The sequence below is a fragment of the Lethenteron reissneri genome, chromosome 34 (assembly GCF_015708825.2).
Source record: "Lethenteron reissneri isolate LAM-NWPU_2019-01 chromosome 34, ASM1570882v1, whole genome shotgun sequence".
Classification (NCBI taxonomy): domain Eukaryota; kingdom Metazoa; phylum Chordata; class Hyperoartia; order Petromyzontiformes; family Petromyzontidae; genus Lethenteron; species Lethenteron reissneri.
In genome coordinates, this window is record NC_083812.1 from 8,585,616 (window position 1) to 8,601,533 (window position 15,918).

The window sequence follows — 15,918 nt, forward strand, 5'->3', positions numbered from 1 at the left end:
ATTTAGCGTGGGCTTTCTTGCACTGTTTAAGGGCTCTCCAGATCTGCCTCCTATCAGAAGGCTCTTCTGCCAGCAGTGGCATTGAGAATTATAATCAGCATGGACTGTGCATTGCAATCAGGCAAATGATGCTTGCTCTGCTGTGAAGTGTTCACTCGAGGAAGATTTCTCCCAATTTGAAGAGAGAAATTCTCTGACCTGGTCATCACATTCCTGTATATAATGCTTCTCATTTGGACGTAGAGCTCATCGTAGATCGAGTGTAACTAACATCTTCCACTAGGTATAGCTGTTATTTTTATTTTTCCTGCCTTGCCCCTCCATGACCTTGTTATTTTGTTGAGCAAACTTGTTGTAAAATACTTTTGTTTTGCTCTTGCTTATATCTCGAATGCACCCTTCAGCCGTCTTTGTTTCTTGATAGATTCATGTATCCAGCACGTGGAATTAAAATGCCAAAAACCCTCACTGGTACATATGACATTCTTATATTTAAATCAAAGTTAAAACGTACAATGACGAATTGTGTTGATGCAGTAATTTTAGCTGTGACGGTCCCACCTGATGACGGAGACTTGTGTTGCCTCCGAAACGTCGTGATTTATTATTTTATTTTATTTCCATTATTCCATTATGGCGAGCAATTGCAGAGCTGCACTTTCACCGTTAACCTTTTTACATATTTGGTCACGAAGATTTGCACTCATCGTTTTTTTTTCTCTCTCTCGCTTTGCTCACACCTTAGCATTTTATCCAAGTTTTCCCCTTATAGAAGGTATTCTCAATAATCTCTGACACAAAGGAAACATTGAATACCCTGTATTTCAAAATAACGGGTCCCCAACTATACATTTAGAGACGTCCAATTGAACTCACACTGATAAATATATGCGATACACTGTTTATCTCTCTTCACACGTTGCATCTCACCTCAGTTTTTCCTGATAAAAAAAAGAAAATAGTCTTCACCCGATTAAAAATAATGATTTGCCAATCGACTTGGTTGTGCATTACAAATTAATAGCAAACACATGACGCCCAACTGCTTAAATTAGACACACAATCAAGTTTACACTTGTCATATATACCTTCGTGTATAGAAACAACTGATGTGGTACGTATGTAACTGCAGTCCTGTACGGTTGTTCTATTGTTAAACTGTCCAGAAAAAATGTGCATACTGGCTGTGTGCACATTTTACGCAGCAAATGCGTTTTTGAGCACGTTCGAAATACGTGTAAGTTCGCTACTTTGCGTTCAGGGTTGCGACTATAAGCGGAACAAAGCAAAAGTTACAGCTCCAAGTAGCTCAAGGGGCATCGGATTCATGAATTAATAGAGATGCACCAACTATGAACTGGAATTCAGATATAACAAACATTAGAAGTGCATTAACATAAATATCTCTCTCATCTCTGCTTTATTGAAGCTGTCTCTCTCATCTCCGTCTCTTGGCTACACAACTCCCATTTCCAATACGATTTCTCTTTCATCTAGCGATGTATTGAAAGAGGGAAAGAGCCCAAAATCTGTTTTTCTTAGGGCCCCCAATCGGCCAGTACCACCACTTTTTGCGTTATAACAACCATATGTCAAATGTGGCCTTCTGACGGTCTTACATCCACGTGTGCTTGGCAGCTCGGCACAGACACCTCAGAGCAGACCACCTGCTAGTGCATATGTCGCGGGATTCCAAGTCACGAACTCCTTCTTCCAAGGGAGGATACTCAAACGATGAGCCTCACAACACTGCCAGAGTACCATCGGTAATTGGTGTTCAAGGAAAGGGGCATTCTGGAATACAACACTCGCAGTCCACAGCAAGTGGTAGAACGCTCAATATTTGTGGGATTCTCCAAGCCCTGCTCTGAGTCAACACATTCGTTAATGACGCTGCCGTAAAAGAAGCAAACATACATCATCATCATCACTATCCATGGGCAGATAGCCCAGAGGTGTACACTGCCACATTTTGTCGTTTGTTTAAATTTCCTTTGGCTTGTGCCAATATGCTCAAGTAGTGCACATCTTTTCTGGCAACCAAAACATATATAGTGGCCCGACATTCGGGGCAATAATCCTTTTCCATTGCATCCATTTGCCTTGTAGAAGGGGCATTGCCCCAACCGTCACGTTAAACAGCATACCTGTCCCCCCTTTAGGGCAGCGTTGTCGATGAATGCGTTGAGTTATTGGCATTCGTGGTTGTGAATCACTGACAATACAGTTTCGGGAAAAAGGTCATTCTTTTTTTTGACACTTGCTGCTGTGTATTCATTGTGACTGCTAGGGCAAAACTGGTGTTTCACAGATAGCAATGTGTGGCGGGTATTTCCAGTTGTAATTGAAGAATTACAATAAATTGTTACATTGTCCCTTGTGATTGCTTGTCAGAGTCAGACGGCCTGTACGAGATATCTTGTATAGGTTGCATGGTAAATTGTTTCACATTCCAACATTGGAGTCAAAAAGTTACTTTATTACCGTGTATGCTGTATTGTCTTACATACTGTCTGCCCGTGACCACATCGGCCAGAATAGACCTGATCTTGTCAGATCTCTACAAGCAAAAGAGGCCATGGGTCGACGTGGGTACGGACGAGGGGAGTGCAGAAACATAATTCACTGTATTGTTCTGTACTGCCATGTTTCCACACGCATGGCTCCCCGCCTTAACTAAACTCCCACTGATCTGTGTGGTGAAGTATGTGCTGAAGCAGCACCTACAACCCACACACACTGTAAGGTCCTCATCTAGCACTAGATTAACAAAAGGGCTGCACATACGAAGCTTTTCCCGAGTGTGTTTGGCACTTTATCTACATGATAGAGCAGGCTTTTCAAATAAACTACAAAAGTGTACACTATGAGACCTCCTTAAACAGTGGCAAAATATAGTGGTAGGTGTTTACCCTTTAAACTGGTACAAAACTGACACCTTTATACAAGGCATCATGTTTGCAATAACCACAACACAAGCAGTCAAAATGCAAACAAAAAGAAACAACTCTGATAATGATAATGATATGCACGTCCAACATGATGCGATTGCTATAAAGGTGTCAGTTTATTTTACCAGTTTAAAGGGTACAAAACCTACTACTAAACTACAAAAGTGGTTTCCCATATATGGTATAGTGAAAGAAAATTTAACTAAGCAGCTATTGTAAAGTACGGTTTATTGTGCTTTGTGAACCCACTGCTGGATTAAGAACTGGATGGTGGCTGTTTCACCATATTGCTCCGTTATGGCGAGTATGGGTTGGTGAAGGGGCGGTCCAGGGCCAGTCCAAATATGGGAGTGTTGCAGCGTTCAATAAAACGATTAATTTAGTAATAAACCAAATGCGAACTTACAACATGTATATTTGATTATTAACATTACATTTCTGAATCATTGAACATTGCACATTCATGACTTAAAGCTTTCGTGACTGCAGGAATTCATATTATTTGGGTCTTTCGGTAAAGTCACATAGATAGGTTCAAAGACATTTTTGTTTGTTATTTCCTTTGATCCTATCTACGTGACTTTACCAAAAAACCCAAAGAATATTGCACATTCAGTTATTCAAAGCTTCACACACAGTTAGATTTGAAAAAAAAATCCATTTAAAAGCAATCAAATAATTTTGTTCTGAGTAATAGGCCAAATTATGTGCTACGCAATGACATTTAACAGTACATTTAGTTATGGCGGTGTGGTATTGCGTCTAGAATATATATTGGCTGTAATGCTACCACACTCTCAATATTAATTAAAGAACCACACATCACGGGAGTACATGTTCACTTATCTTGCCAGATACATAAAACCGCATGCCTTTAAATGCTTGCATCAAACTTAATGGGCGAGTTACAGATACTCTAGTGTGTGACAATGGGGCACACACACACTCAGCTTGTGACATACGATATCTTGGCAGTGGATGGAATTTGACCACGGGAGATGACCACACCAAAATCAAGGTGCAGTAGCAAGTTATTACTATATTTGCATTGCTGTTTGTATTCAATGTGCAACACTGTTCAGATCGCACTGATATATGGGACAAAGCGCTGAACATGGGAGGGTCAGCAAGGGCAGCATTATTGCTTCGTGGTTGTCGAGCATAGATTCTCTCTATATTTGGCCGTGACTTTGAGCAGATCTCCAACCGCAAAAGTTCCAAGGAGACGTGTGTGCATTGTTTTAAAATGTAGATCTATGCATGATTACCTAATGTTGAAGTGAAACTGACTTGTTTTAAAGTGTGTATGAAGATTTGGGTTAGCTCTATGACATGATGCATACCAAGAACAGTCCCATAATTTGTTCGTATTTTGCCTTATAATTATAAAAAAAAATGTGTCCACATCTGCAGTAGTATATATCATGGGCAGTGAGTGGATTTTGAGACGTTAAATGCAATGCTAGAAAGCTTTGACATTGTCATGGATTTCTACGTTTAAAAATTAAACAAGTGTGTTTCCTTGAATAGTTTAAACATTCCGTTACAAAACATTGTGGGTGGACATTGGGACCATGCAAGCTAGCCTTTCTCAGAAATCATACAAAGTCCAGCTGGCCGAATGAGGGTTGTTGCCACCCCACATCCAGAACTGTACTGTAATTGTTCCCGTTATTGGGGTATGATTGTGTGTGAGTTTGTGTACGCAAATCCCAGTCGTTTAGTCCAAGCTCAGCTTGTGTGTTTTTTTTATTTTCCTCTTTTAATCAGATCATAAGCTGACGGATGGTTCCAGTGGGTGGGCTACCTTATACAGGACACAAAGTGCAACCTAATCATTGTGTTGCGACAGTGACACAAGCAGGGCTCACAAGTAAGTCAACTCCCTGTATTTAAGCAAGAGATGTGTGAAAAACCGCATTCTTTGTACAAATTCAGTCATTTATTTGTTCTATTCCATGTAAGGGCCTTAAGCGACATTTGCATGTTCCAACATTGATTTTAATATATCATTTTTTATTTCTCTGTGTAATAATTGGATATCTGTGCTTGGAATGGTACACTTGGCTAAGATAGTGTTGTTATACAAACTGGTGCTTTTCATTTCTGGCTCAATGTTAACATTCACGTATTTATCATGACCAGATTACAGTTGAATGTGTTTCAGCTATATTGCACGAGTAAGGCCAAGTAAAGTGTGTGTGAAGTGAACTGCCAAATGCACTGTTGTACACACCAATGAGATGCAGTGTTATTTGTAATATGCACTGTAGTACACACCAACACAATCAAATAATTTTCATACATTAAATTTCAGTATTTTTTGTGCTGCTTTTCATAATATAAATTGATAAAGCTCTTGAGTTCCGCACTAATTATAACATAACATATCCGCTCTGCTGATAGCCACTGCATAGAAAATGCCATATGTCAGTTTTGAATGTAATGTCAACTTAATGTTTAATTTTAAGAGTGTTTTTTTCTGGTCTCTATATATCACTCTCCCCAGCCCATATTATCTCTTGGTCTTGAAGCACATTTTCCCGTAGCTGCTGTTAACATTATTTTGCTGGGATCTACATCATTGAATCGAAATGCCTTCAAGAGCATAGCTCCTTGGGCACATGTCTGATGGCTTGGTGAATGACGAACAAGACGAAGAATGAGAACCAGAATTAAGCACTTCATCGTTCTTCTGCTCATTGCCGTCCTGGTCATCATAGAAAAGGAAAACCATGTCATTTCAAGGTGAGTGAATGTGTGCTGCATCAGAATGCCTCTTCTCACAATGCTGCAGGGGTGAATTTCACTTCTCACTTTGGGAAGATTGATGGCTCTACCAAGCACCCCGAAACACAACAATAGATATATATTTTAAGTGTTTGCTTTGTTTTTTTGGCTGAAGGCCATGTCAGTTGGGAGCTAACACACTTGCCGTTGTCTTTGAGTGCAAGGACCACCAGTTTGGAAAAGCAATCTTGACTTCAAGGCTTGAGCTCGAACCAACAGATCACCATGCCGTTTTCGAGCAAGCCATCGCTCAGAAGGAATGCTAAAGCTAGTTTCTCTGTGTGCATGCGGTTGTCAAAGAACCAATGGTGCTCTTGCAATAAAGGCCAATTACCCTGTTCTGCACGTATTTCCCTATGCGGTATTGTATGTAACATTTTGGGGGGGGGGGGGCATCTTATAATGTGGTAGGTGTGTGCGTGTGACCAGACTTGTATAATTGTATTAACATCAGACACAAGTTCGGGGTGTGCCTTACTTTCCCGAGTGTCTTATAATCCAGTGAATGTGGTAATGTACGTGTTGTCCTTTACCTCAGAACATCGTAAATGGGAAATTTTTTGTTTATCTGTAATGCCGTAAAACTACAGTACATTCTATCCAATTACGGCAAACTCTCAATTCCAAATTAATTACACGCATTTTTATTCATTTTAACATTTTTTTGCTTTTAGCAGATTAGTCCAACTGAGCCACATGATGATAATTTGCGACGAAAGCACGTGGCCTCTATGGTGGGTTAGATTGGTAATCACAGGCATATTTTCAAACGTAATTTTATAAGAATATTGCCACAAAGTGTCCGGCTCTTGTGGTGTTACTATAATCCCCAAAGTCCCAAAATAACCTGTCGTCCAAAACAACAACAACACTCTCAATTCATAATGTTTTCTTCAAACGACTCAATAAATCAAATTACGTGATCTACGTTGTAGAACATGCTCCTTTTAGCTCAATCCATTTGTCATACCCTCAGAGGTAGCTACAACTGAATCGAATGCACACCTCAATATTTGAAATGTTTTTTTTTTATGCTGGCTCAGGAGCCCGATATAGACATTAGACCCCTTGCATGAACGTTATAACACAAATATACCGTTAGGTTTTTTCGGTAAAGTCACGTAGGTAAAAAAATAAAATTAAAAGTTAATAAAAGTAATAATGGAAATAAAATAAAATAATAAATCACGACGTTTCGGAGGCAACACAAGTCTCCGTCATCAGGTGGGACCGTCACAGCTAAATTACTGCATCAACACAATTCGTCATTGTACGTTTTAACTTTGATTTAAATATAAGAATGTCATATGTACCAGTGAGGGTTTTTGGCATTTTAATTCCACGTGCTGGATACATGAATCTATCAAGAAACAAAGACGGCTGAAGGGTGCATTCAAGATATAAGCAAGAGCAAAACAAAAGTATTTTACAACAAGTTTGCTCAACAAAATAACAAGGTCATGGAGGGGCAAGGCAGGAAAATTTAAAATAACAGCTATACCTAGTGGAAGATGTTAGTTACACTCGATCTACGATGAGCTCTACGTCCAATTGAGAAGCATTATATACAGGAATGTGATGACCAGGTCAGAGCATTTCTCTCTTCAAATTGGGAGAAATCTTCCTCGAGTGAACACCACTTCACAGCAGAGCAAGCATCATTTGCCTGATTGCATGCACAGTCCATGCTGATTATAATTCTCAAAATGGAGCAATCTATTTAAACAATCCCATAAAAAATAACGCGATATAAACCCAAAAACGTTGATTATGAATAATATCGGTCGCGAAAGCCTTCGTGTTAAACCAAAATCCCATAAAAAAAACCTCCATTGTAAATATTCAGGCTCAATCTGATTCAATTAAATATTCTTGAGGATCTCTTTCTCACTTCTTCTCCAATGCTCCCACCACCGTCGAGAAATCACTTTCCCCAGCCATCGATGTTACCGGCTCCCTTGCCCCTATTCAAATCCGAGCTCAGAATCAGTCACTTCTCCTCTATCTCCCAATGTCTTTCTATTCATAAATAAACGATGTCTAATTTTCCAGAATTCCCACGTCCCACTGTTTTGTACAGCATCTTGAGATTCAGTTTTGAATTTCTACGTGAGGCAAATCTAAATTGTATTGTATTTTATTGTGAAACGTTTGAGCCCCATGACTTCAATTGTACTTAATTACCTTGTAAATAAGAATAGAGTAATCTACAAGTGCATGTTTCTGACAGATGGTTAAATTTTGATTATAACACACTGCCATTCATTGCATTTTTTTATTGAAATGAAAATGGCCAAAGTACACGTTTTAATTGCTTACATTTTTTAAACATACTAATTATTTTTTTACCATTCTGCTTTTGCTAAATCCTTTATGGAATGTATAGGTCATAAAATAAACTATTTTCATCATTGACGTACGGATGCCTTTTATACTGTGCATGTCTTACCTTGTGATTTTTATTGTGATATGTAATGTATGAAACATTGCTGACCTATACTTATCAAAGTCTGCGTGACATTTTTAACAATTCAGCTTGACAGTTTCAACTGGCTTTTCCTTTTTTGAGCAATTTCCGTCCAAATTGCACCATTCATACTTCATGAAGCATTATACTGAAGGGAACATGAAAACTTTAACATCATGCTCATAATTCTCTTCGTAACATTTTCTAATAACACCGCTTTACCATTTCTGTTTTTGTGCAGGGTCACGGAAAAGTTATCTGAAAATTCCATCAGTGGTAAAGTGTTTTCATACAATGAGCCGAATTCCAGGAGTATGACGTCTCAAAACTCATCTTTGTCCACCGCTGCTGTATCGATGACCAACGACGCAAGCTCACCGAGACCTCGAGCCGACAGAAACGGCACGGTCAGGGCGGCACGCCGCCTCGCGCCGCATCAGACCAACGTGTCGTCCGTTCCGCCGAAGCCCAGCAGGAAGCACATCGTGCTGCTCACCACCACGAGGACGGGCTCCTCCTTCATTGGCGAGTTCTTCAACCAACACAAGGGGATGTTCTACCTATTCGAGCCGTTCTGGCACGTGGAGCGCACCGTCAAGCTGGCGGGGCCCTACACGGCCAGCGCCACCGCCCTGTCCATCGTGTACCGCGACGTCCTGCGGCAGCTACTGCTGTGCGACGTCCCGTCGCTCGAGGGCTTCCTGGAGCCCCCGCCGCAGGAGCACGTGACGGGCGCGCTCTTCCGCCGCGGCTCCAGCCAGGCGCTGTGCGAGGAGCCGGCGTGCGGCGGCGGAGTCGGTGGCAGGGCCAGCAGCAGCAGCAGCACGGGGAGTACGCGCGAACGCTTCCCGTGCCGCATGCGCCGCTGCGAGGCTCTAAACCTGACGCTGGCGGCGCAAGCCTGCCTGCTCAGGGAGCACGTGGCCATCAAGACGGTGCGCATCCGAAACCTGCCCACGCTGAGGGCAGTCGTCGATGACCCGCGGCTTGACGTCAAGGCAAGTGCAGCACATCGCCCCCCCCCCCCCCCCCCCCTACTGGCAGACTCATGCCCATTGGAAGGCCGGCGCTGTGCCACAACTGCCAAGGCATTTAACCACCCCACGAATGCAAATCTGCGTTATGTGATCAGGTGGATTTTATACTATGAACTTTGTCGCTTTAAACCTGACTTGGGAGTGGAGGCGGGGAGCCCACTTTGGGATCAATAAAATGAGAAGCACTTTGTGGCAAATTCACAATTGTCCTGTGGACAAAACCGGCTCTCGCTAAATAAACACTTAATTTTCACCACTCTCTATAATTCTACACGTTCACAATGTCATGCTGTTTGCTACTCGACTATAAGACACTGACGTGGAGATGCACTTTGCCATGAATTTCTCAGATAATCCAGCTGGTGAGAGATCCACGGGCCGTGCTGGCCTCTCGCATGGTGGCCATGCCAGGGCAGTATGAGGCCTGGGAGAAGTGGAAGCTGACCGGGGCCAAGCCAGACGACCTGGACATCAGCCGCATCAAGAACACCTGCGACAACATGAAAATCACAGCAGAGGTTGGCTGGCTTCACCTCGTCTCTCCTGGATCATTCACGTGGGGAGATCACTTCTTCCTTTGCTGCTCCCCAAAACTAGAACACTCTCTCCCTGGCCGTTTACCTTACTGAATGACAATTTTCACGAGTAATATTCCTGCAAATATTGCGGTGTGTGATTAATCTCTATTACTTTATTGCAAGCCTCTTACATTACCATCATCCACATCAACCATGTTCAGACCACTGCTGGATGAAGGCCTCACCAAGCCATCACCTTCTCCCACAATTCTGCAATGTAATAATCGCCCGAGTCTCTTCTTAACAATACGCGAAAATGCCTCTTTGACCGCCCCCTTCACTACTGCTGGCTATTGTTGTTCCCATTCCTGTACAGCATGCACAGATAATTTCGTGATGTCTTCCTTTCTGAACCCACGTTATATTTGCACGACATGTGTTCTCGACACGTCAAATGATACGGAATCAAGCTGTGAGCTTATTTGCCCGAAGATATAAAGGAAGATTAATTTCACCCATCCTCTGAGCTGAACATTATCTGGACACTGCCGCATTCAACTGAAACCAAATGATCCTGTTGAACACTGCTTCTTTAATACGTATATTCACAGTATAAAATACATATTCGGTACTGTATTCTCAACGTTAAAAATATTTATTTTATGCCACATTATTTTATCGACAATATGTAACTATGAAACTACGATGAGACAAATACTAAACACTACAAATGAGACGAAATTAATTGTTTCTTGAATGACTCCAAACACTAACACTGTTGGGGGAGGGACAACATCGCTATATGCCCTCTCTCCACCCGTAGCGCAGAGAAATAGATGGCGAAGAGTTAAAACAGCCCTGCAATTACTCGCTCATACCACTGTTGGCATATAAAGATTCTTCCACTAGACAGCACTTGTCGAGGGTATTTGGCCTAATCTTCCATGCCGGCCAGTCATTTGATAGTAAGTAAGAGCACCCACACTTTACCCCACCACACACGTCCTTCCAATCGATTTCGACGTACCCCATTTATACTGCTGGCACGGGGAGATGCCCGCACTCATTCACATTCTCTTGAGAGCGAACGCCTTCCATCAGCAGCAGCGTGTCTCAACGCGGTCGCATGCCGAAAACCTCGCGCCGACCCTGTGATCTCGCCGCCAGATGGGGTGGAGCGGCGGGCAGTGGCTGCGCGGGCGCTACATGCTCGCGCGCTATGAGGACGTGTCGCGGGAGCCGCTCGCCAAGGCGCAGGAGATGTACCGCTTCGCCGGCGTCGACATGGATGCCTCCGTGGTGCGCTGGATCGAGAGGAACACGCGCGCCACCGAGCCCATGGTGGCCGTGAAGAGGGTGCTGGACATCGGTGACGTCTTCTCGACCGCGCGCAACTCGGCGAAGCAGGCGGAGCGCTGGCGCCTCTCCATCCCGTTTGCATTCGTGCAGGCCGTGCAGGAGGTGTGCGCCCCGACGTTGAGAATGTTTGGCTACCGCCTGGCCACAAGCGCCCTGGATCTCGCCAACATGAACGTCAGCCTCGTGGAGGAGCACATCCTTGGCGTGCCAACCTAGAGCAGAGTGGCAACCGCTGCCGCTGTTGCTGCTGCTGCAGAATGCCTGCCACCCGTTTGGTAATGTCTGAAGTTGTCGGAGATGACCGCAGCCATGGTTGGACATTACCATAATTCACACAGTGGAAAAAGACACTCTTCTCTAAGGACCTATGGCCATATGGCTGGACACCCTCCTCATTGATTACCATTTTATGGGCTGAGATCTGACCCACCATGATATAAGATCACAGCCAAATAATCTCCATCTAGGTTTGGCTTTTACACGCCAGCCCGATAGAAGTATGGGCCGAAGTAGCACTTTTTGGAAGCCTGAATTTATTTCCTGGCTTCAGCACTATAACTTTGGACCTGGCTAACCTTGATTAGTCATGTGAGATTGTACATAGGACCCACCCTGGCACACATATATTCTGTTTTGAAATGAGCTGAAGGGATCCATGTGGATATTTAATTCACATCTACCATCTGCTATGATGCATAGTGTTTACCTGTTAGCGGTTTATGAATGAGAGGTTGAAATCAAGGTTTCTTACGTGTGAAAACGTGCATATGTCAAAAAATATATTTAAATATATCTAATGAAAATCACAAAATTGTGAGTTTTTAGATTTATACCAAACATAGAATCAACAATTCAATACTCGAGTAAATTAATGAAAACTACATGTTGTTTGACACTGAAAACCTGACTTCCATTATCACTAAGACATTAATTTGTTATATTATCATTAAGCTACATGGGTCCCATGGTGGCAAAATGGCTCAGCACTCCAACCTCGTATCTGCCACCACTTTGTAGGTTTGAATCTAAGCAAAGCTTGCCGTGAATGGATGTGGTTTTCGAGTGCAGTTGGCTGACAGTCTCACCGCAGTTACAACTGACCACGTTTTGCATTTAATTTGGCTAAATTGCTGCTCTAAGAATCGAGGATATTGGTTTGAACAGCATGGGATGCACATTTATCTCTGTAGCTGGGCAGGTGGGAAAGTGCTGCCCCTATACTGTAGAAAATAGGTCAGTTCTGCAACATCTCCTTCTATGGACCATTCTCGAACATAAGAGGATGCAATGCTCTTCGAGATTTCAGAATGGGTTATTCGTCTCATGAAAAAGCACATTTGTAATAGATTCTTGGAAAAAGACAATAATGACATTAATTACCACATCAGTATCATGGGACCTCCTTTGCCAGTACCAAAATATGATAACGTTTTTCCCATTTTTTCTGGCAACAAAACAAAAGACACTAAAACACCATGTTTTTGTTTGAATTGTGACCACAAGAATTGTGGTTAATGCAGACATGATTCCTTGTAAAAGGTTTCAGTTTGGTGTTTTAGCGTCTGCCAGAAAAATGGGGGGAAACCTGTTATCATACAACATCAGTCCCACACTGAGACCAATTTATTTGCATTTTGGACTCTGCTATTCTGGTGTGTAGACAAAAATAACCAGTGTCATTGTGTAAAACTATAACTAGGAAGCTAATGGGTTAGGAAATCCATGCTTAGTATGCAAACATGAAATGCATAAAATGACCTGCCATCAAAGACAGAAAGACAAATTAAGTCACGGGGTGACTGATGTTTGCTTGTTTGGCACAATCTTCACAATCACCCCATATCGATGTACTTTGACTATCTCTGGTATTTTCACAGTTGCAGCACATTATTACATTTTGGATTGCATTTTCCTCGCAAAGAGGTGATATTGTAACATTGTATATGTTCGTGTGGTTGTCATATTTGTCCAAGAAACCCGAGAGAATGTGTAGTAATAATTATTTATTTACGTCGTGTATGTCATTGTTTTTGCTGGACACAACTGTATTTACATATTGAGACATTGCTTGCCTTCGCAGACGCAAGTTCACACTCAAATGCATGTTGACACAGCTTGGTAGCTTGGGAAGAGTTAATTTGCACCATCATTTAGACGCGATTCCAACAGAATTACTTTTGTTTCCATGTTACCAGTAGTGAGTGCTAGCGTGCCCGAGTGTAAATGATGGAGATATTTGATAATTACCCGCAGTTGACAAAGGTAAAGGATGACAACAACAAATTAAGATCGATGTGATAACTTTTCATTCCATTATGTACACGCGCATTGAATGTCATTGCTGCACCGCTGCAAATGTACTTAAGAAATGTTTTATATCTGCTGTGTGTGGATTAAAAAAAGGAATATGAATATCCAATGAATGATAATTATGGTTACAAAATTGTCTACTTTTTACAAAATTAATGGGGATAAAAAGTGACATGTTTCTTACAAAGTACAGCAACATACAGATAAAAGTAGCGTTGCCTGGATCGTATAGGGCAGGGGTCGGCAACCTACGGCTCCGGAGCCGCATGCGGCTCTTTACGGGCTGCTTCTTGACGATATGTACGTATGTACAGTATGTACTCAGATGCATTGCGGCTCTTGAAATACTGAATTTTGTACCGAATTGGAAAGAAATGGCTCTTCTTGTTATTTTGGTTGCCGACCCCTGGTATAGGGGATGGGACGTTTTCACCTTGTGGGATGCTTAGTCTGCTTGCAATTAATCGGAAATGCATTGGATCAAGCACTTTGCTGGACAGAAATGACTGGTCCACCGACACGTGAGTTACATTGGTTGGTAGCTTCGGTTTCATGTGTGCGCCCCTGTGTGTTTGTGTGTGTGCAATTATGTGCGTGTGTACACACGCCATGTGTGCGTATGCATTTACGGTGCAACGTCACGTACGTGACTCGCTGGGCACTGAGATGCGGGCGGATAATGTTATGGTCAGATGCGTGAAGTTACACTGTACATCTTTATACAACAATGACTTTGTAACAATACGAACGTGCATTGGTCTGTTTCGTGTTGTGATTAAGACACTTGTATTAAATGCTGTGTACATGGAGCAATATACGGTATATGTATTCCACACAGTTTATCCAGTTTTACAAAAGCTAACAATGTCTGAATAATCACCCATAACACACAACCAGTAAGGATGTTTAATCTATTTTACGACATAGCAGCACAAGATATATATTTTAATGTTTGGATGTGCATCGCAGAAGGGAAGTTAATTTCTGTCATAACTTATGATTCGGGCATCGATGCAAATGCAAGTTCTTGCATAGAAAGATTGCAAGTCTACGATAATGTTCCCTAGCTTGTGGGTGCAGTTTGTCTTGATTACTTAATTCACGGTGTTGAGTTCATTTCATTGGTTTTTGTTCAGTGGTTGACAGTTCTGGGAGCAGGATAAGTAACACAGTGGTTTGTGCAGAATCAACTCGATTGAAAGCAACAGACGATGTAATTGTGACAAGTTCCCAATAAAATAAGGGGATGGTTAAACATGACATTGCATTGCATGGTGTGAGAATGTTAACATCTAAAGAAAATGGTTTACACTACAGTGTAAATATATACCCACCGTTTCTCTTCAGAATCGTGAGATGCGGTCACATTTAGCTTCTATATAAATTCAAATACAAAGTGTAATTTCACATACACCCCCATACTCCAGGTGAGACCAAAAATGTGGAAACCGGTCCAAAGTTTGCTTAACAAGTGCTGAAAGGCCAAGAGATGTATGTACTATAAAATATTTGATGTGTACATACAAAATAGTAGTATATTTAATTATTTAATTACCCAGAATGCTACAGTACGTAGTTGTTATTTTTTTTGGCGTAGTTCTGTGGGCTGTAATACTGACTAGGAATAGCCCTGCATTTGAAAAGACTGCTTTGAGATGTTGAAAATGTTAATTCCATGCGCATAGTGAAGTAGTAGCTGTAATGTCACCTGTTACTTCATTTGAAATCTGACATGGGATATGACTTCAACACGAACTTGAGGCACGGGTGCAAAATAAATATTGGCATTTTGTCCAGCCATGAAGTACGTAATCTGACCATTTGTATTCTGCCCGTTAATACTCCTGGAAATAGGGAAATAACGATGTACACAAATCTGAAAAACTGTGAGCTTGAGACAGCCAGAGTGATGGACTGCAGAACGTGTGTGTGCACGAAGTGAAGAAAGGTACAGAGTTGCAAGCCCAATCACAATAATGGCATGTTTAGACAGGTCCTTAGAATACTAAATTACAAACTAAGATGTCAAGATCCTCCCAATTCAAACAAACACAGGGCTATACATCACATCTTGTTTACAGACCTCAGCAAGTGGTGTAATTCCACATTCTGGTGGCAGGGGTGAGTCTATGCATTTTACTTTCCTCAAAAGCCAGGAGTTGAACTCACAAACGTATCATTGTAGATGTCACAGTGATTCTGCAACATTGTTCTCCGTTCCTTGAATCATTTTTTATAAACTGTAAACCATTCTACTCGCCTCGCGAGTTCGCGTCGTTCATTTTGGTCGGAGTATATTTGCCGCCGGGACCTCAGGTTAAAGAGGCCCAACGCATGCTCGCCGACCAAATTCTAAGTGTGGAGCGAGCAAATCCAGATTCGATGGTTATTGTACTTGGCGACTTTAACAAAGGTAATCTCAGCCACGAACTCCCCAAATACAGACAATTCATTAAATGCCCTACCAGAGAAGGGAACACTCTGGA

The 15,918-nt window shown here is 42.0% G+C and overlaps 1 protein-coding gene across 1 annotated transcript; it reads left to right on the top strand.

The window, feature by feature from the left end:
* Positions 1–4,494: 4,494 nt before the first annotated feature.
* LOC133350648 (carbohydrate sulfotransferase 3-like) lies at positions 4,495–14,901 on the top strand. The gene is made up of 5 exons (XM_061565246.1): positions 4,495–4,824; positions 5,461–5,699; positions 8,450–9,206; positions 9,596–9,763; positions 10,931–14,901. The coding sequence occupies exons 2-5, from the start codon at positions 5,614–5,616 to the stop codon at positions 11,336–11,338; spliced, it is 1,419 nt and encodes a 472-aa protein (XP_061421230.1). The 5' UTR covers positions 4,495–4,824; positions 5,461–5,613; the 3' UTR covers positions 11,339–14,901.
* Positions 14,902–15,918: the final 1,017 nt, after the last annotated feature.